This window comes from Leucopleurus acutus, assembly GCF_964270905.1.
Source record: "Leucopleurus acutus genome assembly, chromosome: 2".
Classification (NCBI taxonomy): Eukaryota; Metazoa; Chordata; class Mammalia; order Artiodactyla; family Delphinidae; genus Leucopleurus; species Leucopleurus acutus.
The window spans coordinates 136,171,664-136,196,379 of record NC_139143.1 but is presented as its reverse complement, the minus strand read 5'-3'; the positions used below and the strand labels follow the sequence as shown (position 1 = coordinate 136,196,379).

The 24,716-nt window shown below is 38.7% G+C and overlaps 1 protein-coding gene across 1 annotated transcript in view; it reads left to right on the top strand.

Moving 5' to 3' along the window:
* SGIP1 (SH3GL interacting endocytic adaptor 1) overlaps positions 1-24,716 on the top strand; it is a gene marked incomplete at its 3' end in the record, with an annotated part of 156,269 nt that overhangs the window by 106,005 nt on the left and 25,548 nt on the right. Inside the window, exons 4-7 of the mRNA XM_082833876.1 lie at positions 3,089-3,145; positions 6,753-6,807; positions 7,490-7,665; positions 23,928-23,939. Of these exons, the coding sequence (XP_082690002.1) occupies positions 3,089-3,145; positions 6,753-6,807; positions 7,490-7,665; positions 23,928-23,939 (300 nt within the window). The remainder of the gene's footprint in view (positions 1-3,088; positions 3,146-6,752; positions 6,808-7,489; positions 7,666-23,927; positions 23,940-24,716) is intronic.

The window sequence follows — 24,716 nt, the reverse complement described above, 5'->3', positions numbered from 1 at the left end:
TCTTCACAGACAGTTCTATTGGATACTGCTGTTCTATACAAAGTGAGTCAAGTCTGTCTCAATGGCAAAAAGATTATATTTAGGCAGTGTATCATGTGCCTTTAATACTTCTCACCAAGGAAAGCTATGTGGCCATGATCTGACCTTGGAAAAGAAGAGCATTCACGAAGGAAATTAAGAACTTTGATGAATGTGTAATTGAACACAATTGTTACTACGTTTATTGATTTAAACCATGATATTATCTGAGAGCAGATAATATAATAAACCTGACCAAAGTAAAATACCTATTAAAACATGATCAACATTGCTGTAAGCCTCAATTATCTTTGAATAACAGTCATATATTCAAGTTGTAGAAGTTATTTATGCTAATTGTGGAATTTTAGAAAATACAGAAAAGAATTAAAAGAATAAATAATTATACTCCAAGAGAAAAATCACTGTTTATATGTTGATGAATAGCCAACATTGCTTTAAATAGTAAGCTTAGTTTTTAAATAATATTTCCCCACTTAACTTACATACTTCCTTGCTTTTTCACTGTTTTCCAATTGAAAATCAATAGAGTCATTACCTCCATATTACCACTATGAGCTGCTTAAATGGTTAAACCAGGAGAATTGTTTCTTCCTTGGAGTTTGACCAGAAGAATTTCAGCCAGGTTCTGGATTAGCTTTAACTTGATAATATCCACTTGCAAAACCAAATATATTTGTAAGAATTCACTAGTATGAATGAGGCCAAATTGCCAATTTCTCTAATGAATCTGTGTGTGTGTGTGTGTGTGTGTGTGTGTGTGTGTATGTTTGCATATGTTTTGAATGTCTGCCCCAAAGAATGTATTTTTATGATTTGTTGTTTGTGTTTAGTACTTATGTTTAAAATGTTCCTATTTTAAAGGAAAATTTCTTTTTATAGGCTTTGCTTTCTCTTTATCTCAATCTTCCACTGGTTTCCATGGAAACTGGGAAATTTTCACTCAGCCCAGATCTAGAAAATTCAAAAAATCGAGGAACTTTTTCAGTCATAATGTCGGGTATATGTTGTCAGGAAAGAAACATACACACACATATATTTATTTTGTTTTTGTTTAGCTGAACATATCAACTATCTTGGTTTTGAAAGGCTTTGATTATGGAGATGAGCTTATCATGGAAGCAAACAACTGTAGAACTTTGAAAATTTTGAACTCAGTAGTTTATCTAATCTCTTTAGTTTTCAGATAACAATTCTTTGTATTGAAGAATTGTTTGATAACTAAAAGGTCTATTAATAGTACTATACTGATCACAAAATTCATCAGTTTAGTTCTTTGAGATCAGCTTAGTTTATTTGATTTCTCATTATTATACATTACATTTGTATTTTGAATTTATTATACATACTATCTAAGAAGGATTTGGAGAATTTTGCAAAGAGGACATATGCAAACAGATTGGTAAAGTAGAAATTTTAAAAGAAAGCAAATATGACGAAAAGAAAATAGGAACCATGTCCATTCACTATGAGAGAGATTTTTTTTTATTATTAGACGGCACATTATTTAATGGACCATGTCCTCAAAAGCAGCTTCATAGCTCATACAGGTGCAGAGTTGATGTGGCAGGTTTTTAAAGCAACCTTTGTTCAAAGAAGAAAGAATGTCATTGAAGCACTAATTCAATGAAGGCAATTCTGTGAGAAGGTTAAAATGATGTAGTCTGACGAAGTACATTATCTTTGTCAGGAGCAAGACACAGACGAAGAGGGGTACCAGCCCTGTATTCTGGGGCGCTGGTTGGTGGAGGTGGGGCAGAGTTGGTGCATTTGTAAATTCCAGTGCAGTGTTAGTGTACAGGAAGAGAGAGGAAGATAATGAACACATTATTCCCTAGGCACTTCACCCTTACTAAACTACTGTTAGTTCTTAGAGTGCCCACTCAACACGCAGTAAGTATTACTCAGTGATGATGGTTACTAGGTTACCTCTGATTTGGTTTTCTAGTGATCCTATATGCATAGATGCAAAGCTTTCTTCTCCTGCCTATTTGTCAAATTAAGTGTCAGCTGTTCACATTTTATTTCAACTGGCCTTCATTTGTGACTGCGAAATTCCGTGTCCTGTCCTCAAGCCCCGTGTGTCACGTCAGCATCTGATGCGTGTTGTTGTGAGATCTGCGAGTGCTCTGTGACATACTGTTGCTCCATGTGCCAACTACAGGAATGTTGTTGAATGGACTGTCCATTACCAACCTCATTTGCGTTTTTGTCCTTTGCTCACAAGAAGTAGAGAATCCCAGGAATTTCAATTTGGATGATGCCACATCCTTGCTCAAGTTCTTATGGCCATACATGTCATGGTTGTACTAGGGGCCAAAATAGAACTTTAAGACAACCCTGAGAGGACAATGCTGATACCCAGTCACTTGTAATGATGTGTGCTCATGGAGGCTTAGGATGCACGGATGATAGAAATCCACTCTTAATCCTCAAATTCTATATTAATAATTTGGTAAGAAAAGCCACTTGAAAAGAATATCAGCACTATTTTTAATACTTACAGGCTGAATTAACTAATTTGGAGCTGATTTCCTTTATATTTTGTCAAGGGGGTGGTTAGGAAAAAGTTGAGTCAGTGTCAGAAAAGTTAAAAGAAGACTAGTTAATGGCTTGGATGAATACTCTTTGGATCTGTTGGAACTAATTGTATATGAGAGTAATGTAGAAGTCAAAATATTTCCATTTAAATATATATATACATCTGGGTATATCCCCTAAGGTATAGAGGATTAAATTATAACGTAGGTGCTGCTGCCTCTCTAGTAACTGAATAAAATTTGAACAGCTAGTTGTTAATATCTCTATGCTTAGGTATCCTACAGTCTTTTGTGAAATAAGTGTGTAAGTTCTTTTATGCAGTGTCACAGCAGCTCGATTTACCATTCAGTTACACCAATATGGCTGCTTAATAGGCTGCTCTAATTTGTCTTTCTAGTGTTGGATTTGGATAGCTCTTGCTAAATACAGATAAGAGTGAAGTGTTCTTTGTTCCTTTTTTTTTCATTCAATTGTTTCTCTTCTAAACGTATTTTCAAATTTATTACAGAAGAAAAGCAATGGGGCACCAAATGGATTTTATGCGGAAATTGATTGGGAAAGATACGTGAGTATCAGAAGATTGTTTGTCTTTATAAATATTTCAGAATGTGAAAACGAGTCGAGGCATTCTTGTATTTAAAATAGGACACAGAAATAAGTGAAACACCTCATTAGGAAGTGCCGGCACAGTTAGCATGCCAGCACAGGTAGCAGTTAAGAGCACTAGAGTCTATTAGACCTGGGTTCAAGACTTGGCCCCTCCATATATCACCTATGTGTGGCTTTGGTTATTTGCTGGCCAGCAAAAATGAAGTCAGTAGTTATTTTATAGAACTGTCGCGAGGATTCATTGAGCTAATTATTTGCAGAATATTTCAGTAGGCTGCCTAGCCTGTAATATGTGTTCAAAAAATGCTTTTTAAAATATTAATTCCAGATGTTTCAGTCCTGGTTATATTTCTAAGCAGCTTTCAGTATTGGGCCTTGATTTCATAATGTCCTAGTCCATTCGGGAGGCTCTAACAAAAATACTAAAAATTGAATGGCTTGTAAACAACAGATATTTATTTCTAACAGTTCTGGAGCCTGGAAGTCCAAGATCATGGTACCAGCAGATTTGGTGTCTGGTTGAGTGCCCACTTTCCGGTTCATAGAAGGCACCTTCTAGCTGTAACCTCACTGGGGTCTTTTTTATAAGGTCACTAACCCCAACCATGAGGACTCCTGCCTCGTGACCTAATCACCTCCAAAGGCCCCACCTCCTAATACCATCACCTTGGGGTTTGGATTTCAACATATAAGTTTGGGGAGAATACAAACCTTCATACCATAGCTCATGATAATTATTATAGCCTCGTGGTACAGATTTTTCTTAGGTCAAATGACAATCACTTGTTGCTTCTCAAGGAGCGAAGGTGAATCCCAGCTGAGACCTAAATTCTCCTCATAATTCCCCCAAAAAGCAATTAACCTCATCACCACACACTTCACCAACCACAACAAAATGGACACAATGACTCTTAGATTTCTAATCATAGAAAACGTGTAGACCATATTCACATCCAAAATAATTTCTATTGCATAGTAAGTGCCCAAATTCACAATCCCTACAGAATGCCTTTGTACTTATACCTTAGGTGACTGTCTGGCCCAGCCTCCCCTTTCATAAGAATTAAGATTGATGTTAATGCTTTTGCACATTTGTTAATAAGAAGAATTTTATTTTTATAATAACAACCACCATTTATAATATTATATGCTACTGAATTCTTACCACCTTAGAAGGTAAATACTACATTATCTGCATTTTAGAGAAAAGAAAACTGAAGCTCAGAAAGGTTAAATTCTTCATGCCACCCGTGCAGTCCAAAATATGTCATTCTGTCAACCTCATTACCTGGTCCTCTCTTATATTTGTTTCCCAGAATTGAGATCTTTTGATATTTTTAGCAGTTTAATTCCCTAGATCTATGATAGCCCCTATGTTATCCTACATCCAAATTGTTCACAAATAATGTTATAAAGGAAGTTACTAAAGATATTAAGGAAGGATGATTTCTTTTCTCAAAATTAACACTTTTTCACCCAGAAAGATTTTTGGTATGTTTTGTAGAATTCTTTAATACGCAGGAATGGGATACTCTAAGCAAACAAGAAGCATGATAATTAAAATACGAAATTACTCATCAAGTACTTCTGCTACCCCATCTAAACTCTAAACCCTAGTGCTGTCCTGTCAACATGTAAGAGTTTAAATGAAGCAGAATTTCCCTCGAATTTGCTTGGTCCTAAAAAATACTCGGGTCACAGGAATTGTGTTTGTAATTATACACTAGACTCCACTTTCTCTAAGTAATAATAAAGGTTTTATTCTTAATAGATTATATCATCGTGTTTTTGGCAGGGAAGGCCTAGGGAAGGATGTGGCCTTCAGGCAAAGCCCTAAAGTTTAAGTAGGGTTTAACTGACTGCACATTTGAGGGAGGAGACTTCCAGGCAGAGAGGAGGACATTTATGAGGACCCTGAAGTGGGAAAGAGCTTGCAGCAATCAAATCATAAACGTTAATAGTGGGAAGAAGGCCTTGTGAGAATCAGGCAGGGCCTTGTGGGCTGCACAGTGGTGCTAACTATAATTCTAAGTGCAGTGAGAAGCCAGGGACAGGTTTTTAGCAGGAAAGTAACCTTAATACACTTGCATTTTAAAAGTAGCTTTGAGTACTGAAAGGACAGAGGGAGACAATAAATGCCCAATAAATGGCAGCTTTTCCATGGCGTTCAGGCCCTCTTCTCTCACCATGGTCATGGTATGTCTTTTGCTTCAGTGACTCCAAAATCTCTCTCTCCAGCTGTGTCTTCTTTACTTCCAGGCCTATGACCTCAACTACAAGAGGCTGCCCTTGAACTCTGTACCCTTTTCCTCTCTCAGGCATAGAGTTGAGCCTAAAAATACCTGGGATCAAGGCCCAGGTCTACCATTTGCTGGGTGTGTTTCCTTGAGAAATGGCGTCTAATTCCTCTTAGTTTCCTCCTTGGTGAATGGGATAATTCTTTCTGCATATGATTGTTATGAAGGGACAGTAAAATAAAGCATGGGTCACAGTACTTATCACATAATAGGAACTAAAATATGATAATTCTAATCCCAGTCATGCAAACTATCTTTTATCTTTCCTGTCTTTTTCCTCAAAATGTTACTTGCCTTCTGTTAGAATGAGTTCAGCCAGGAGTACTCCCAGAATTTGAGGATAGCAATCTCGGAGTCTTCTTGAACCTTCCATCTTCTTTTTCTCCTATGACCAGTCTGTTACTAAGAACTAACAAATTGTCCTTCCAAATGTCCTTGATTCTTCCCTTCCCACCACGAACAACTTGGTCATTTACTTAGCACATCTCACCTGAATTGATGCAAGCATCTTAAATTAGTTTTCCTTTCTCCAGTTTCTTCTGTCCCCAATATATCCTGAAGCATATTTCCTTAAGATTCTGCTTTCAGCGTGTCCTACCTTAATTGAGAAGCTGCAGTAGCCATATCAAGTTTAGACTCTTCCCCCAGCATGTTGCTCCCCAGCCCCCAGCCATGGTCTTCTTTTCCATGGTCTCCCACCATACAGCTTCCTTTCCAGTCCTGTCATTGTCACCATTGCCTCTCCCTTTCCCTACAGGAATCATACTGTCCATTCCTGCCTTGGTGTCTCGGTACAGGCTCTTCCTCACCACTGACTCCCCTCTCCTCTCCATCTGGCCCGAAAGGCACACACAGACTCTCTAATTCTTCCAAACCTCACAAATTTCCTCTCCTTTCAAACTCCTATCACTGATGTTTTGTGTTTCGCATTTTTTTGAACTTTTGCTTACCAGAATACAGTCGAAAGATAATTTGCATTTTGTATCCCTGCCATGTTGCTCAGCATAGTCTTTAGCTTACAGGAAATGCATGATAAATTCTGTTTGAATGTTTTCTTTCATTGACAGTTGATTCCTAGTTTATTTTCCCAATAGGAAGAGTCTCCAAATATCCGTGAGTAAATATCTAAACATATAGGGCCCAGCACTCACCTCCAAAACAAGAGACAAGTCTATACCCTTAACTGGAAGACCCTTGAAGGAAAATGAATAATTCCTTTATCATTGTCAGGATAATAATTGCTTAATGTGCACTTGTATTTTATAGAACTCTCCTGAGCTGGATGAAGAAGGCTACAGCATCAGACCTGAGGAACCCGGCTATATCCTTTCTTTATATTTTCATTTTCATTTTCATTTGCTCTCAGCAGGGTGATAAATTTTGTATTGAAATGAATAAATGAATGAATGATGAATAAACAGCACAGAGAACAGCCTGATCACTAACAAGCAGGCATTTTGCCTTGCTCTATTCATAGAAAAGAGAGAGTGAGGAGAAAGAGAAAAGTTGTGCTGAAAAACAGTTGTACAAATTGCGGGTACTGGGTTGTCTGCTGAAATCCTATGTGACAACGTCACTAATGGTGGCTGGAAAATAGCTCTGACTTGTGCTTTGCCTGCAAACCATCTCTGGTAAGAGCAGGTCACACTCTGAAGCAGTTAAAAATCATCACAAATCATCAGTAGAGAGGCCTTCCTGTCTCCACAGTAAGAGGAAGTTCCCGTGGGCCTGTCACGCCTGTCACTGTGTGTGCTGAGTGAGACACAAATGGCCAACTTTGTAACCATTGCTCCTTGAAATTCACCATCCTTAATCCTGCTCCAAGGAAAGGTGAATAAATTCTAACTCTTTCCTTCTTTACCCTTTGATTTTTGTTTGTTTTGCTTTGATTTTCTACCATCTAAGGATACTTCTGCTGCCTCTATGTGCAGTCACTCATGTCTTATACTCATCATTGCCTCCCAGTAGAAAAAAAGAGTTATGTATCTTTAACTGTGTTCTACCTACCAAAGGAAAGCACTTTTATTCTTCAAGCGAATCGGAAGAGGAAGAAGAATCACACAAGAAGTTTAATATCAAGATTAAGCCATTGCAAGCTAAAGACATTCTTAAGAACGCTGCAACTGTAGATGAACTGAAGGCATCAATAGGCAACATTGCACTTTCCCCATCACCAGTGGTGAGTGGATTTTATTTCAAGCTTTGGTGAGGTTGGACAGAGAGCTGTGCTCTGCCCATACACGTTAAGTAGATCAGAAACTTCTTAAACTGAAGGCTGCATATGGTCACCATTTTATGAAGTCTGTAAACCTGAAGCAGCTCGTTCTAGCCATGGAAAGTTATGCTCATTCTATATTGCAGTTTCTGTGCTTTTCAAAATGGTAAAAATGCACGAGATCACATTTCCTTTTGATGTTTTCCTGCAATCATTTTTCAAAGAAGGAAAGAATAACATAAAGATTATCCAGACTTACTCCTGCAACAATTAAAAACAATATGAAGTATACAAATTTACTAATAGCGATTTTTAAAAACACATCTTAATGTCATCTCTTATGATATAAAACATAAAAACTCATGGAAAGAAAACCAAGAAAATTGCTTTTTTTTAGGAAAATAAAAACCCTTTTCATTGCTAATGCTTCAAAAAGAAATATTAATCTAACATCATAGATCATAGTCTAAAAAGATATTAAAACTCATAAGCTTCATTATATTTTATTATCAAATTGTCTTAAATAATCTCATCATTTAGGCACCTCAGATACAGGTATGCCTTATTTATATTAATCAAATTCGTATTTTTCTACAAGTTGTACTTCCTTCTCCAATTCTCATCTACTAAATTTCTCTAATTGCTGCATTCTGAGTTCCAACATTTACAGTGTTTTCTCTGTAGTACTTGATAAATGCTGCAATTGTTTTCTAAAAATAGCTGTGAAGAGCAGATGAAGGCTCTCATACTAGGAGCTAAGATGTTCTTGGCTTCTTGGCATCTTCTTTAGAGAAATGTGCTCTCCCTGCAGCATTTCCCATGAACGAGGTAATTAATAAATGCTGAACCATTTTTGAGATGCTTCTGGAATATCTCGACTAACCTTTCTAAAGGAGTTGTAATCACCCATCCTTTGGGAATAAATGTTTGCCTGACTGGGATGAATAAAGTCTATAAAGATGCCTTCTTTAGTGCTTAGTGCTTATAATGGCCTTTACCACTACGGTTAGGGTCAACTAACATGATTGCTAATAGTAGTCAACCACAGCAAATGATATTTCAGGTAATTTTTAATCATACTCACTTGCCATCTTAAGATGTTTTCTTGAAAAGGGAGACATAACATGTATTAGTTTTCTTTCCCTTCTGCCATGGTGGGTACAGATTTTAAATTCACATGTTGGTCTACAATACAGGTGATTTCTAGTAATAGGGGCATTTTAACTGTACACACTTTCACTTTTCAGTTAACATCTTTCAAATCATTTTTTACTTACTAAATCATTTTTTATCAATTGTAAAAGTTTATTTCAATGCCTGAAACCAGTTTATATCCACTTCTCTATAGAGTGTAATAAACCTAGTGGTCATTTGAAAGCTACCAGGATAAGTGTAAGAAGGCAAGTTCATGGGGTTCAGTGAACAAATTTCTGTGAAAGAAAACTTATTAGAATGATCCCAGACATGTGTGGGATATATTTGCTGAAAGCTAGTTGACTCTTGGAAAGGGGAAGTCCCTTCTATCAAAACGGATATGCCTGCCCAAGTCATTCCTCCTACCAGATAATGAGGGTACAGCAAGGAGAGTGGTTGTCACTCTGAGCTCTTCCCAACACCAGTTTTTAAAGTGGTATATTGACATGACGTGGCTGAGACTGACAAAAAGATGTTAGGGAAACAATGTTAAAACTAGATGGAGACACCCAGAGAAGTAATCCCAGGGTTAGGCAATTCCTGCAGCCCTGCAGCCCCACAAACCAAGGGATCCCCTCCGCCACTACTGCCTCCACACTCCCAGCTGGTTCCCTCTAATGTGAGAACCTGGCTCTCTCATTACTATGATTCCCAAAGAGTTGTGATTTTTGACATTTACTGTAAGAAAATGAGCTGTGATTGTTGCTTTAGGGAAAGGTAGGCACGTTTCTGGATAAACATAAGAGTAAAGAGCGATTGGACTGGAAACATATTCTTGGCTTTAGAATCCATGCCCTCTTCTAGATAACCCATAACTAAATATAGGTGTATTTCACCAATGACATAGGTAGAACTCCAGAACTGGATAAATAGAAATAACCTTCTGAAATCCAGTTAGTGCCGTGATAAAAATGAGGAATGCTTTGCACAGCTTTAGATGTTTCCATCCAAGCAATCAGACGTTCACACAGCTACACTTAATTCAGGTACAAAAAGAGAAATAGGACCTATACCAGTTAATGATATATCAGAATATTTCATTTAGGCTATGGTTCTTACGCTACAAAAGCATCAATTGTTACACTGCTAGAAATAAAGAAAATTCCAAATGGTAAGCTATTCATAACAATGTCTTATGTTGAATTTCTGATTTCTATTTCTTTTGAAGAATTTTAAGATAAAGTTGTGTTTCACTTGTTCTTTTCATCTATCTGTGAATATGTATTAATGAATTGTAACCCATTTGATATCTCTTATCATGAATTGATTTTCATTTTATTTGGATAGGTTTCCTGTATACACATCATGGTCAAATGACTCGATAAATGAATGAAATGAATGAATGGATGGATGAATGTGTCATATATATCTATGTGTATATACAGTATAAACAAACCTATCTGAAAATTACTCCTCCCCAAAACAAAGCTTCAGCAACATAGAAAATCAGGGTTTTAGCTACTGGCAAAAATCCTACTCTACAGACAAATGAACATAATTCCAGTCCAGATCTCACCTGGGCCCTTGATTTTTATATAGAAATCAAGTATAGTATGGACCAGGACAAGGCCAAGCACCAAAAAAGAAGACAGGAGGATGCAGAGGTCAACTCACAGGCAAAAGATGTTAATTTCTATTCTTATCATGCTGTGGTCTCCTAGTAAGATATCATGCTGATATGGTAAAGAAGGAAAATCACCCAGGTTTTAGTTGTTGATTTGGGATCTGTATGAGTTAGAATATTGGTAGAGCTGCTTTAACAGAAACCAAAATAGTCATGGCTTTAAAAAAATGGATGATTTATTTCTATCCCACAAAAGAGTCAAAGCTGGTAGGCAGTCCAGATGGGTAATAGAGTCTTGCTCCAGGGGTCATTCAAGAACCCAGGAACTTTCTGTATTATTGCTCTACCTTTTCAAGGATGCTGGTGCCTTACCATCACGAAACACCTCCATGTTCCAGCCTTGGGATGGAGGAAAGGGAAAATAAAAGGCAAGTGGTGGGGCTTCCCAATGGCTGAGAGTCCGCCTGCCGATGCAGGGGACACGGGTTCGTGCCCTGGTCCGGGAAGATCCCACATGCCGCGGAGCGGCTGGGCCCATGAGCCATGGCCACTGAGCCTGCACGTTCGGAGCCTGTGCTCCGCAATGGGAGAGGCCACAACAATGAGAGACCCGCATATCGCAAAAAAAAAAAAAAGGCAAGTGGTTTCTTTTAAGTGTTGAATTCAGAAGTTGTACCCATCACTGCCCCCCAGATCCCACTGGCCATAATTTAGTCATATGGCCATATTAGCTGGAAGGGATTCTGGGAAATGTAGTTTTTGGCTGGATACACATATAACCAGCTAAAATTCAGAGTTCTGTTACTAAAAGATAAAGGAGTGAAAGGATATTGGTAGATATTGACACAGTTTCTGTGCCACTATATCTTACATAATCAGATAAATTTGGGGAGTTATTGGAAAATGGGATTTCCTCCCCATCTCTCTTAAAATTATTCCCAGAACCTATTGAAACTAGGAAGTTTCCTTTTAGAGAATTCTAATCACTAATTTCTAAATACCAGTTATGTCATGCTATGTGTTAGCCAGCAGAAGGATGAAAAGAAACAAACTTAAGTAAAATACCAACTTATCTGGTTGATAGAGATGCCTCCAACAGTAATAGTGCTCCTTCTATCTTACAAAGTTCACTGCTTTTTGAGGAAGGCTGTTTCATTGTTGAAAGAAATTTATTAAACCCAAATGCTGTCTCTGTGTAACTTTTGTTCATGTTATAGTTGTGCTCTTTGGAGGATGAAAAAAGGACAGAGTCCCTCCTTTTCTCAACAGGTTTTCCATGCAGCATGCCAACTCCAATTCCAAGTTTAGTGTGCAGGATGTTGGGCTCAATACCTGTGGGGTAGGGTGGGCAGAGGGAGAAGTTAAGCTGTTTTGCACATCCAACAACAGCCTAAGCTAATCACATGGGGAACTTGTGAGCTAGAATGACCCTTCCGGGTTGTCCTGGGTTTAGCTGAGATCGATAACCTTTATACAGCTAGTGCTCCAATATGGGCAGGCTAAGAAAGGGGCATGACCTTCGCCAAGGTGGCTCTCTGCAGCTGAGTCAGATCCTGAAGTGTTGACAGTTGAAGGCTGTCTGCCAATAGCACTCCTAACAGCTGTGGGAGAAACCCTTCTGAAGACAAATCTACATGGCATATTTTGGCACCTCTTGTTACCACATTCTTTTCCAAGTGCTTTCTGGCCATTTGTATAAATAATTTCTTCTAGAATCTTGAGTTAATAGGAGGTAGCCATATAATAATACCCAGGTCTGCCATGTTCTACCTATGTAACCTTAGATAAGTCCTATAATTCTTCTGAGCTTCTATTTCCTTTTCTGTAAAGTGAGGGTAATAATGGTCCTTATGGAATTTTTCTGTAGATTATGGTTGGTCTCTGGAAGAATCAAATCTTCTTTGACTTTTTGTTCCCTGTGCTTAGCACAGTACATGGCATACGTTGGGCGTATAGATAGTTATTCAATAAATGAGTGAATGAAGAAAGCACACAGAATATCCTAGTAACAGTACCTGATGTGTACATAGTACTTTGCAGTTGTTTGTTTCTTTATTCCTGGTTGTATTGTTCAGGGTTCTCCAGAGAAACAGAACTAACAGGATATATGTATATATGTGTATAGATAGATGAGAGAGAGAGAGAGATGATGATGATAGATTTATTATAAGAAATTGGCTTCACGTGATTATGGAGGCTGAAAAGTCCCACAACATGCTGTCCACAAACTGGAGACCCAGGAAAGCTGGTGAAATAATTCAATCTGAGCCTCAACCCGGAGAACCAGAAGACTTGATGGTGCAAATTCCAGTCTGAGGGCAGAAGATGACAAGGTGTGTCCCAGCACAAACAATGAGGCAGAAAAGGGGGGTGAATTCCTCCTTTGTCCACCTCTTTTCTATTTAGACCCTCAATAGATTAGATAATGCTGACGTACATAGGGGAGGGTCACCAATTCAAATGCTAATCTTATGTGGAAACACCCTCACAACACACTCAGAAATAATGTTTAATCTGGGTACTTGATAGCCAATCAAGTTGACACATAAAATTAACCATCACACTAATATGTATGTATGTATGTATGTATTTATCTATATCTGTATATACATAATTTTTTAATCTAACTCTTGACCCTTTATTGAGAGTCATGGCTTTGCTCCCCCATTTCTAGTCCCCTGCCCTAAAAGCATTCTGTCTTTTCATATCCTGGATTATAATGTATCTGTATCTCAAGTCTTGAATTCAGTTAAAGAGGTTTGGGCAGTCTCTTGCCTATCTCAGACTTTAATTTTGAACCAAATCTCCACCTTTTAGAGGAACTACTTTTAAATCAATTTTTTCCATACTGGACATTTGTGATTGATATTTCTTTAAACACAAATAGAAACTTTGTACTTAACCCCTGAAGGACCTAGCATACAGTGCCAGCTTATTTTACAGGAAAGATATTAGAATCTGTTAGACCTGAACTCAACCTCTTGCAAACTTAGGCAAGTTTCTTAAACCTATGTGAGTCTCAGTTTCTTCATGTCTAAAATGGGAATAAATGAACACCTACCTTACACGGTAGTCCATCTCTTTCTGCTAATAAAATGTAAAGATCTTTCCTTTAAAGGAGAAGATGGAAGCAGAGATATGAGATAAAGAGTTCTGCTATCTGCTTCCCTTGATACCACACTCCCTACATTCAGGGTAGAAGCAAACCTCTATTATATCTTCCATGAGTGGTTTTGTCCTTAAAAAGTAAAAATTTCTCAAAGGGGCTAAATAAATTAACGGGTGCAAGATTGGACTATAAGGAAATATGCCTTTATAAAAACAACAAAATGAAAATTCAATACACAATGGAATACCATTAATTCCCTTTAAGATAATTTGGGGGAGATACAAATAGACACTTATTCCAACGATGTCACAATTACTCAAATAACTGGGCTCTGCCTCTTACCTGGGGTTGCTTTGCGCAAGTTACAAAATCTGAGTCATGGTTTCTTCATTAGTAGGTGAAGATAACTCCCATACCTACTTCACAGGGCTATTGTAAGGGTGGCATGAGTTAATATAGAAAGCACTCAGATGCTACATTTAGGGATTATTTGATTGTTGTTATTAGAATTGTCTGCAGAGCCTGGGGCATATTTTTAAGAATATCATTAATGGTGATAAACCAGAAATCCCAAATGACCAAAAGTCATTTAAAGCCAAGACCAGCAATTACTCTGAGTATCAAACTGGGAAAATGTGTTAATAAAATAACTTATTTTGTGATGCCTGTGGATTGGTTTTGAAGCTCATTCCAGAAGCATTCCTGTTTTAGCATTCCTAATTTTGTTTTAACAAAATCCCTTGAATAAGTGTGGTGCTTCTTCAGGAGACCGTACTGAAGGCTAGCATTCCTAATGGGATCCTACATTGTGCATCCCCACCAAATTTATTTCATGGAGAAATGACATAATATTCCAGCCCTCTTCGAATCAATTCACCGAATATTTGGTAAGCACCTTCTATGTAGCAGGCACTGAGAGCTAGCATCAGAAATATTGGACACACTTGGTCCAACCTTCGTGCTAACTAACTACAAGCTTATCAGAAAACAATGTACAGCTGATGTCACAAGCAGTACATAGAGGTTGAACTTCCCCTTGTGGTCTTGTCTTCACTCAGTCCTGATTGAATATGTGGGCCTATGTGGTCAGCTTCCCCTCTGGCCTCCATTTCACAGTCTCCTGACTTCCTCACCCCTCTCAGGATCTCAGAGGTAGACATCTCCGTTTCTTCCAGAACCCACAGGGACACATCTTCAGCGACATGCTTTGCTCCCTAGGTGCTTTGAATCTTGTGGCTCTCATAGCTTTCCTGGAATTGAAAAGACAGATGCTATATTTTAATTCTTGGTGCAATATCATCTTTTCCTTGTGTCATGAGCTGCCGTTGATTCCTTTACTTTTGTCCTTTGGTGAGTCGAGGATCACTGCTGACTTACCTTGAGAAGTTGTCCTTAACTAGAAGCATTTAGTTCTATACTGATTACAAATTTTTGCTCTGGGACAAGTCAGAACTAAGTTTGCATTCTGGCTCTGCACTCATTATCCACATGATCCTGGGTAAGTTACTTAAACCTTTAAGCCCCAGTCAAGGCTTAATCAGGTGTAAAATCATTTTAATAGTACTATTCATCTCATAGTATCCTTATAAAAATTAAGGAAGTAGTGCATGTAAAGTAGTTAGTACTTTGTAAGTATATTTATGTAAGGCCCAAAGGAGTTGCTTAGTATATGATAGCTATTTTTAATCAGAACAATGGAGTGTATCTCATGGTGACTACTCATAAACATCCTTAAGGTCAGAGACCACTTAGAGAACTTACGATGGCGATGGTGTTGCTGGTTGGCAGCTATGAAAATTTGCTTACTGATTGTGTTTCAGCTGCTTCACATATGTTCATTAATGTATCCACACAACCACCCTATGAGATAGGTACTATTATTACCCTCATTTTACAGATGAGAAAACTGAGGCATAGAAGAATTAATTAATTCACCCAAGGTGTCACAGCTAGTAAGTGAAGTTGCTGAGATTTAAACTCAGAAGTTCTGGTTTCCAATTCAAAAATTTTACCCACTATATTATACTACTTTTGATGAAAGCTACTGTTTCTCTTTCCAGAGGAAAAAATTAAAATTTCAATAACTCATACAAAACATTTTACAAATAATTTCTGATTACTCACAAACCCTTTGAAGGCTATCACTATAATGGTGCCTAAAGAGCCCGTGTCACTCTACATACACTCTCTCCTGTGTTACACGTGACAAGAGAGCAAGGCTGAGCTGATAGGTCAGTCAGGCTTAATTGCTTCTGTGTCACCTTTGTTTTAAATGTTAAAGAAAGACACCTTGTTTTTATATGACTCATATATTTCAGTTCCCCTAATCAATCAATCAGCAAGCATTTTTTATATGGATGGTTCATTATAATAATGGTTCATGTTTTACAAAAGCTGTCATGATCAGAAAGATGTAATGAGCCAGCTACACTGTTAAGTAGGCAGGGAGGTGGTGCTCACCTTATTTTACGGAAGACATCAACTCCGAAAGATCAAGAGGCAGCTGAAGTTTTGAGGGCCAGGACTTGAACTCCAGCATCTGCCTCCTTTCTGCCAAATTAAAAACACAGTATATTAAAAAAAAAATAACAAATAAAAACCACCACAGTATATTTTCTCATCTACATTGAATCAGGGTCTGTGATTCAATTATTTTAAAATTCTTCTCAAGTTTAATACTCTGCTGTGCATATTCTGGCCCAAGAATCTCTACGGGAAGTGCTCTGTTTTAGGGGCAGGTTGATGATATAGCAAGGGGACCAAGAAAGAGAGCACTTCCTTGAAGCCCATTGGTTAAGTAGAGAGAACACAGGCTTTTGAGTCCGTATCTTATTATCTCTGTGTCCATGGGCAAGCTCCTTAACTCAGCATCTCAGTTCCCAAGTCTGTAAAATGGGAACAGTAATGCCTACCTTCTCAGGACTGATGTAAAGATGACATGAGATAATGTTGCAAAATGCCCACTTCGGTGCCTATCACCTAGGAAGGGGCTCTATAAGTATCAGTTCCCTTTTCAGCTCCATTTCTCTCTTCCTTAAGTTCAGAGACTTGTGGGAGGAAGAAAGAGAATAAAAATAGCGAGGGAGGACTTGAACAAAGTCAAGGAGAAGAGGGTTGATAGAAATGATGAGAGAGTAGGAGTTGACCTAGCCTGGCATGTGTGCTACTGCCTCCTCTCTTTCCCCTGCAAAATTCAGTGATACAAGGAATTAAAGAATTTGACATGGAGTTATGAAGGGGCAATTAGTTTAATCTTGTTCCTGGAGATTTGCCATGCATAATGGAGTTATTTAATCAAAAAATCTGGGGAGGGGGAGATAGCTTTTAATTGAGCACTGTCTGGTGCTGTTTGCCTATTCCAGGTGCCCCCACCCCGACCCCCAAATTAGCCTGCCAGCGAGCAAAATCCCTGAATTTGCTGCTGCTTGGTAACACCACCCCCTTTCCTGTCCTCACTTGGGCAGAAGGTTCAGCACCCCATTGAGTTCAGTATAAAACAAAGAGTCATCGGTGAGGGAGGAGAGCTCCAGTCTCCTACACACTGGCATTCACTCCTGGTAGAAACTCAGCACGGTGCAAGGGGAAGGTAAAGATTGCATGCATTCTAATGCTAAGCGCTCAGCCCAGACCTCCAGTGCAACGAGTTGGAGGGGAGAGGCTCAGCTTGGCTTCAACGCATCAAACATGATTTGGGTTGGGATTAGATCAGGGATGTCAAGCATGAAGCATATAAACTGCCACTCCCCTTCCAAACCCTCAGCAGACATTGCGACTAGATCCCACATCCCAGACGTAGTCTGAGAAGCCCCCTCTAGACAGAGCTGCAAGCAGCCTAGCCAAAATCTTCTGGAGTTGGCACATGAGATGTATCTCTTTTTTTCCAGGCCTTATAGAGAAGGATAGATGGGGAGATGGGTGGGGGTGGGATCTTCCTTTTTCAAAATATATTCTTCTCTTTCCTGCATTATAGTAAGCCGTGCGACTTACTCGCAGAAGAATTTGTTTCATATCTGATATGTGTATGTTCTTTCCTTCATTACTAACTATTTTTCCTTAGGGAATTCTCTGTTGCTTCCATTCCCTGACATTTAAAATTAAAATATCATTTTTTCAAACCCTTATGCCCAGCCTACGATGGTAAGAAGAAATCCCTGAGCTGTTGTATGTTCTGATCTCCTTGAAAATGAGCAGAATATTAATTCAATCTGGATTGCCTCTCTTATTATTTCTCCAACTAATACTGGTTGTACCCTCTGAGTACCTGGTATTTTGCTTCCCTTTGTGAGATGTAAGAGTTAGAGTTTCCTTGCATAACTGCAGATTCTTTCACTGTGTTCTATCTCAGACAACCTAATCTGATTGGGGGTTCCAGAAACATGAACACCAGGGTCAGAGACCTTAACCCTCAATTTCTGTTACCAACTTAAAATCTAATTGAATGAAACAATATTGACGCACATAAAAATGTTAGGATGTCCTCAACCAGAGGTAGCAAATTCTTGAATTATATGCTTTTAATCTTTTAATTACAATGCTAATTGTAATCCAAAAGGCTAATTTTTCTATCTTTAAGGTCTTCTGCTTTGGTTGTGTTAGTCCTACCAGTGTAGAGTTGAATTTAAAACCATTTTTATTAGCTAATGGTGTATTCGGGATAGAATGGGCCCTGTAAAGAAGCAATCATTTTGGAAAATAAGTTTGTAACAGAAACATAACTTGTGAACAATTCAGCAAGTGTTGGGTTAATGACAACTCATCCTGCACCCAGAAGTTATAGGTTCTTACTCCTGCCTTAATGGGGCCTTTCCTCTAGAGTCTAGGACATTGAATGTCATGTAATAGGTACTTAGAAAATACCTGTTGGCTGGGAATTCCTTGGCAGTCCAGTAGGCGCTTTCACTGCCAGGGCCCCGGTTCAGTCCCTGGTTGGGGAGCTAAGATCTCACAAGCCACGCAGTGCAGCCAAAAACAAAACAAAACAAAACAAAATGTGTTAGTTGATTGAACAGAAGGATGCTCTTCACTGTGGGAAGTATACGGAACTTGGTGTTTCACTGGGATATAAGACAACTTATATCCCTCGCATTATTTTATAAAGAGAGAAAATGTGTTATCTTTTCACACTGTTATATTTATTTTCATACTAAAGAGTTTCTATAAATGTATGAATAATAGTATAAAAATAAGTATAACAGTATAAGAAAAAAGGATCTATCTCTTTGTTCTTTAAAGGAGAATTTTTTTTTTTTTAGTGCCAGAAATAATCTACAGCAATGAATGTACTTTTTCATTGTTTTAGAAAAAAAAATCTTAGAGTGCGAATCACCCATATTAATTATGTCAGAAAATGTTTCCTCAAAGACTGGGGGAAATTTCATTTCTAAACAGAATGAAGGTGAAGTTTCCTTCTGTCTATATTATCTAAAGGACAGCCACTAACTGGACCTTAAGAACTACTGTTTCAAATCAGCCACCAGCACAGCTGTGGTACAGAGCTGTGCACGCCAGTCTGAGCTACTTGTCCTGAAGTGGCCAACACAGAGGGAAGGCAACATGGACTGGTCTCATTCTGTTTTGCCCAGTTGAAACTCTCTTTCTACCTCCCAGCCTGTGTGAAGCCCATCTTTATTTTATTTTATTTTTAGCATGGTACATGGGGAATCAAAAGAAGCTTCCAAACAGTAGTGAAAAACAACATATGTCACATCCAGGCATTTTCTGGTCTTGTTTCATCTGTTTCATCAATGCCTCTTCTCAGCAACCAAGAGTGACTAAACGTCCATGCTGAGAACTCCTGATTGGGAGCAGAGCGAAGCCAGGCTTCACATTGGCCTTCAAGACCCTCGCGGTGGGGACACCACGACCCCAGACTAACACCTGCCACTCTTCCTTCTCACACCACCCCTCCCAGCTCCCTGGCTGTGCCCTCTTCCTCTAGATACTGGCACTGCCACCTCCCTCTCAGCTTCCGATGCTTGTTCAAGTCATCTTCTCAATGAGGCCTGTCCTGACCATCTTATTTAAAATCACAAAACTCTCTACCCTGGTATTCCCAAACCCTTATATTTTTTCTACTTTTTAAAATTGCATTTATCATCTTCTAAAATACTAAATACTTTGCTTACTTATTATATTTATTATTTATTATCTATTTCCTCCCCTGCCCCCGAAAAAGCTCATTGAAGTTTTTTGTTTGTTGTTCCTATGGTTTTGTTCACCAAGGTACTAAGAATAGTGTCTGGTCTTTATTAGGTACCCAATAAATATCAGTTAATGGTTTAATAAATGAATAAATAATCCTTTTGCTCCTTGTGAATACCTGACTATTCATACATAACTGATAGGAAGTGGTTATATCTATAAAAAATCTCATTAGCTAAAATATAGACTCAAAATATAGCTATCCTATTTTTAAGGTTAAACAATTGTGGACTCTTAAAAAGCTTCTAAATTAGATCTGGCTTTTTGTGTCTTGATCCCACTCTGTGAAACTTGATGCCAAAAATTCCCATGGCAGCTCAGTTCCTTGTTCAGAGGACAGGGGTGTATTTAGAGCACAAAATCTCCATGTAAGGATCATTGAAACTCTGCTGTATATTTTCTCTATTCACCTCAGTTAGCTTTGGTCTGGGTCTCCAACAGAATTCAGTTTTAAATGCTGCAGATTTCATGCAGAATGAAGGCTTCAACAAGCCCTAACTTGAATGACTACTTGCATTAGAAAGTGATTTAGGATAGTGCAGCCAGAGAGAGACTCCATCCGCAGAGGGCAGGGGTCTGTGTGCTCCTTGGAAAGCTTCCTGGATCATAAGGATGAGCTACCTTTCAACAAGGCTTGCAAATTGGAGAATTATATTATCTCAGGCCATAGGACAGGAACATCCCTGCACTTAGAGACAGTGGTTATATTTTAGGTATATATATTGTTCAATCCAAAAATTCACTGACTTTGTTTCTGTGAACACGAGTACCTGGAGGTATACATGTCTTTTTTGTTTCTTTTATTATCTTTTCCATAATTAAAAATCACTCTGATGCTATTAGTTCATTTTAAATCAAGAAATATCTTTGCTTTCCCCAAAGGAGAATTGTCTTGTCATGTTTTATCTTTGGTTGTTTAACATTCTGAAGAAACCCTTAAGCCAAACGGCCATAGCCTAGGTGTTGATAGCTGCTAACAATTAAAACAACATATTGAATAAAGATGGTTTAATCATCATCTAGCCTGGAGTGGGCAGGAGGGGAGGGCCCTTATCACTCATGTGTTCATGTTTATTCTTCTGATTCTAATTTAATAAAATGAACTTAATTCTAGAAAGAGGCTGAGAAATTTACCTATATAATCAGAGTTTAATTCTAAGATCTGACACCATGCCTAAAAATACAAGCTCACTCTCTGAAAAGTTCATTCCCTGTGACCTGCTATGATAGACAGGCATGACCTATTTAACTCCTTCCATTGGAAAACTCCAAGATTATTTTCCAGGCTCTGTGATCTGCAAGCTATTAGCTCTGTTGTTTCTAAATCCCAGTGCTGATAAGGGCCAGGGGAGTTGGGTTGTGCCATGAGCCCACCCCTGCCCAGGCTTTCTGGAGTTAGACAAGCTGGGATCTAGTCCCACTCTCATCCTTTGTAACCGCGTGACCTTGGAACGCAACTGACCTTCCTTTTCCTCACCGGTAAATTAGAAATAATAATGACACCAACCTCATAAGGTAAAACAATAATAGGAAATTCTCAGTGAATTTTATCTGTCACTATCATCCATATCTTTTAATCCTCACAACTGTTCTATAAGATAGCAATCATCCCTACTTTACAAACTAAGGAACTGAAGAACAGTATGTCTTACGCAAAAGCAAGCAGAAAATAAGGGGTTAAGCTAATTTGAATATATAAAAACTTTTGCACCTCCTTCCATGACAACTTCTTTGAAGCTATTTGATTTTAACCCCAAAATTCTTTCTGTTTGTAAATCGAGGACCTGGACCTTAAGCATTTTCATTTTTCTGTGCTACTTCGCAAGGGTCTGGGTCTGAAAGCAGCACCTAGGATGTGGGCCCTATCTTGAGCCTCAGTTATGCTGAAACACTCGTTTTCTTTTTGCTATAGGAGAGCATTGAGAGCTGGTCACATAGCTTTACACCAGTGTTTGTGCAAAGCTGTGCCAATTCCTTGGAGCCTTGGTAACACATATCAGCCCCTGAGGTCACTAATGGGCAGAAAGATCAGCAGTTAAATAGGAGCTAAGTGACACATTTATAGGAGCTGGTGAAGGAACCATTACAACTGGGGCCATATCCCTTGGGCTATATATTATATACAATTCAGCCTTATTTCAGAGAGCAATTCGTCTTTCTATATTTTCTTTTTCTTTTTCTTTTTTTTGCGGTACGCGGGCCTCTCACTGCTGTGGCCTCTCTCGTTGCGGAGCACAGGCTCCGGACGCGCAGGCTCAGCAGCCATGGCTCACGGGCCCAGCCGCTCTGCGGCATGTGGGATCTTCCCGGACCGGGGCACGAACCCGTGTCCCCTGCATCGGCAGGCGGACTCCCAACCACTGCGCCACCAGGGAAGCCCCCCATCTTTCTATATTTTAAAAGACACTATGCTTCAAACATTTGTATAATGTTTTAATGACCACAAAAATAAAATTCATAGACATGCTTTGAGTGCCTACAGTGTGACTTGCACTCTGTTTGGGGCTAGACAGAGGTTATTCATAACCATTACTGGGAGCTAATAATCGAATGCAGACATCTAAATAATACAGAACAAAATAAGAACTGCAAAAATATATACTACCCATTTGTACCTCTGTTTTCTCTGAGGCTAATAAATGCCAGGGAACAATTTATTCTCATTGGAAAGGCCCTTGGGCAAGGCCCTCATAGAGGAAATGTTACTGGCCCTGAAGAATAAGTAAGATGGTAATTGAGAGGGAGGGAAAAGGCATCAAGGCTGAAGAAGCAGCTTGAGCAGAAGGCAGGGAAGTGTGAGTGTACAAGTTCAGGAGACGAGAAGGAGTGTCTGCAGATAAGTGTAGGCTTCATACAGACAACAGTGGAAGACGAGGGAGTGAAGGTAAGATGAAGCCCATCACAAAGGCATTAAATTACAGAATGGAGGTTGCATTCTATTTTCTGAATAATAGAGCGGTTTTTGCAGGGCAGAGTAATACCTTGACTTCACTATTTTTGGAAAATAATTCTAGGGATGGTACAAAGGATGGATTTAGGAGATGAAATATGGAGGAGCTTGGTAGAGTACTACTGTCAGCAAGAAATGAAGTCCTCATTAAGGCAGTTGTGGAGGAAAGAAAAGAGCATTCCCAGGGGCCAGGGACCACTCACCAGGAAAATAATTTGTCATTGCCCAATGCGGGGTGGGGACAAATGAAGGATGGGATGGAAAAACTGATGGTTCTAGCCAGAGTATCTTGGGAGAAGATACTAGGTACCAGGTTCCCTGACAAGGTTAGAATTTTGGGAAAATCTCACATTTTAGTTTCATGCTTGGCTGCAATGCATTCATGGAATTTTCCCGCTCATTTCAATATTACAAAGCATAATTCTCTATTTTGAAAGTACAAATCTATTTGATAAAAGTAAACCATTCAAAAGAGAGCTTAGAATGTGCTCAAATGGAGACCACACCTATGTCCTCTATCACTTGAGCTTGGACAGGAGGCAAAACTACCTCAACCCGTCTTAGGTTTTCAGCTGGGACTCTTCAGCAAAAAGACAGAATTAACAAGAGGAAAACGAACATAAGTTTATTAACATGTCTCTTCCTGTATACCTGGCAAACACTCAGGAAAATTGAGTAACTCGAAGAGATGTCTTCAGAATTCAGGATTAAATACCGTCTTAACAGGGAAAAGGGAGAGGGATGGAGGCTTCTTAAGGGAGAGTAATTTAGGGAAGATGAATGGACCCTTGGAAGCATAGATGGGAAATATGATAGTTTGTGACAGAGTTTGTCTGGGTATGGTGTTGATTTCTGGTCTCCACTCCTATGTTGAGTCCATCCTTCCTGGTTGGTGAAACCCTTATGACAATTGGAAGATTTATGTTTAGGCAGATTAGGGTTGTTCATAGAAAGTCTCTCCTGATTTTGCTGTTTTCAAGTGCCTACAGCTCAAAACAATCAGTATGGCCAAGCGGCATGTTTTGGGGTGGTATAAAGCTGGCAGCCTGGGTATGACTATATCAGACATACACAGGAAGCATTTACAAAAGCCATGCCTTAGAGAGCTGCTTTAAGTAAGGTTATTCTGAGCCTTGAGTGGTATCTTCTTGAATATTTCACCTCTTTCATTTTCTCTTTATTTTTCCTCCTCATGCCTACGCTTTTAGAGGAAAAGTCCGGTAAGAAACAACAAATCCTTTCTACATCTTGGCCAAACATTGTTTACTCTGTTCATTTTCATCATCTGCATATCTAATGACTGACTGTGTTTAACACCTAAACAAGATTCTGAATTTTAAAAACAAACCTTTGTGAACCAGGACACAGTCTAATTATGCCCCATGGGGATAAAAGGAAGCTGGTTGCTAAGTGATTTTCCAAACCTGTTATTAAGGGCCACAGGGTAATTTTGTAAAGATTCACCTCTGCCTCAATCACAGGCATATGTTCAAATATTTTAGTAGTAAGTTTCATTTATTGCAGCTTCCACTTGGGCTAGTCAAGCTACATATATTTACCATGAGCTAGGCAAACATTTCTTTGTTAAATTTTCTTTGAATGTACAACATGATAGCATCCTGAGTGATGCTTGTGAAGCTGGCCTAGGAAAGGGAAGTTGTCTTGTTTTCTTCTTTTTTTTTTTTCAATTAATCAGAAAAATTATCCCCTTCTGAAGTTGTCAGAGACAGAAAAAGAAGATCTTTATAAAGTGCAAAATACCTCTTATATTGTCCTTTTAAACACCAGGGTGATTTTCAGTGGCAGTACAGATCTGTTAGGGTGTACCTACATCTTTTTTTTTTTTTTTAAGAGCAGCAATGAAACAGATCTACTAAAAAAAAAAAAAAATGCACTGTTCTTGTCTCAGCTGCCTAATTTATGGGAACAGGATGCTAATGCGTGGCTGACACACGTGACCTCTCCAGTGGAAAATATGAAAATATTGTGTTTCCATG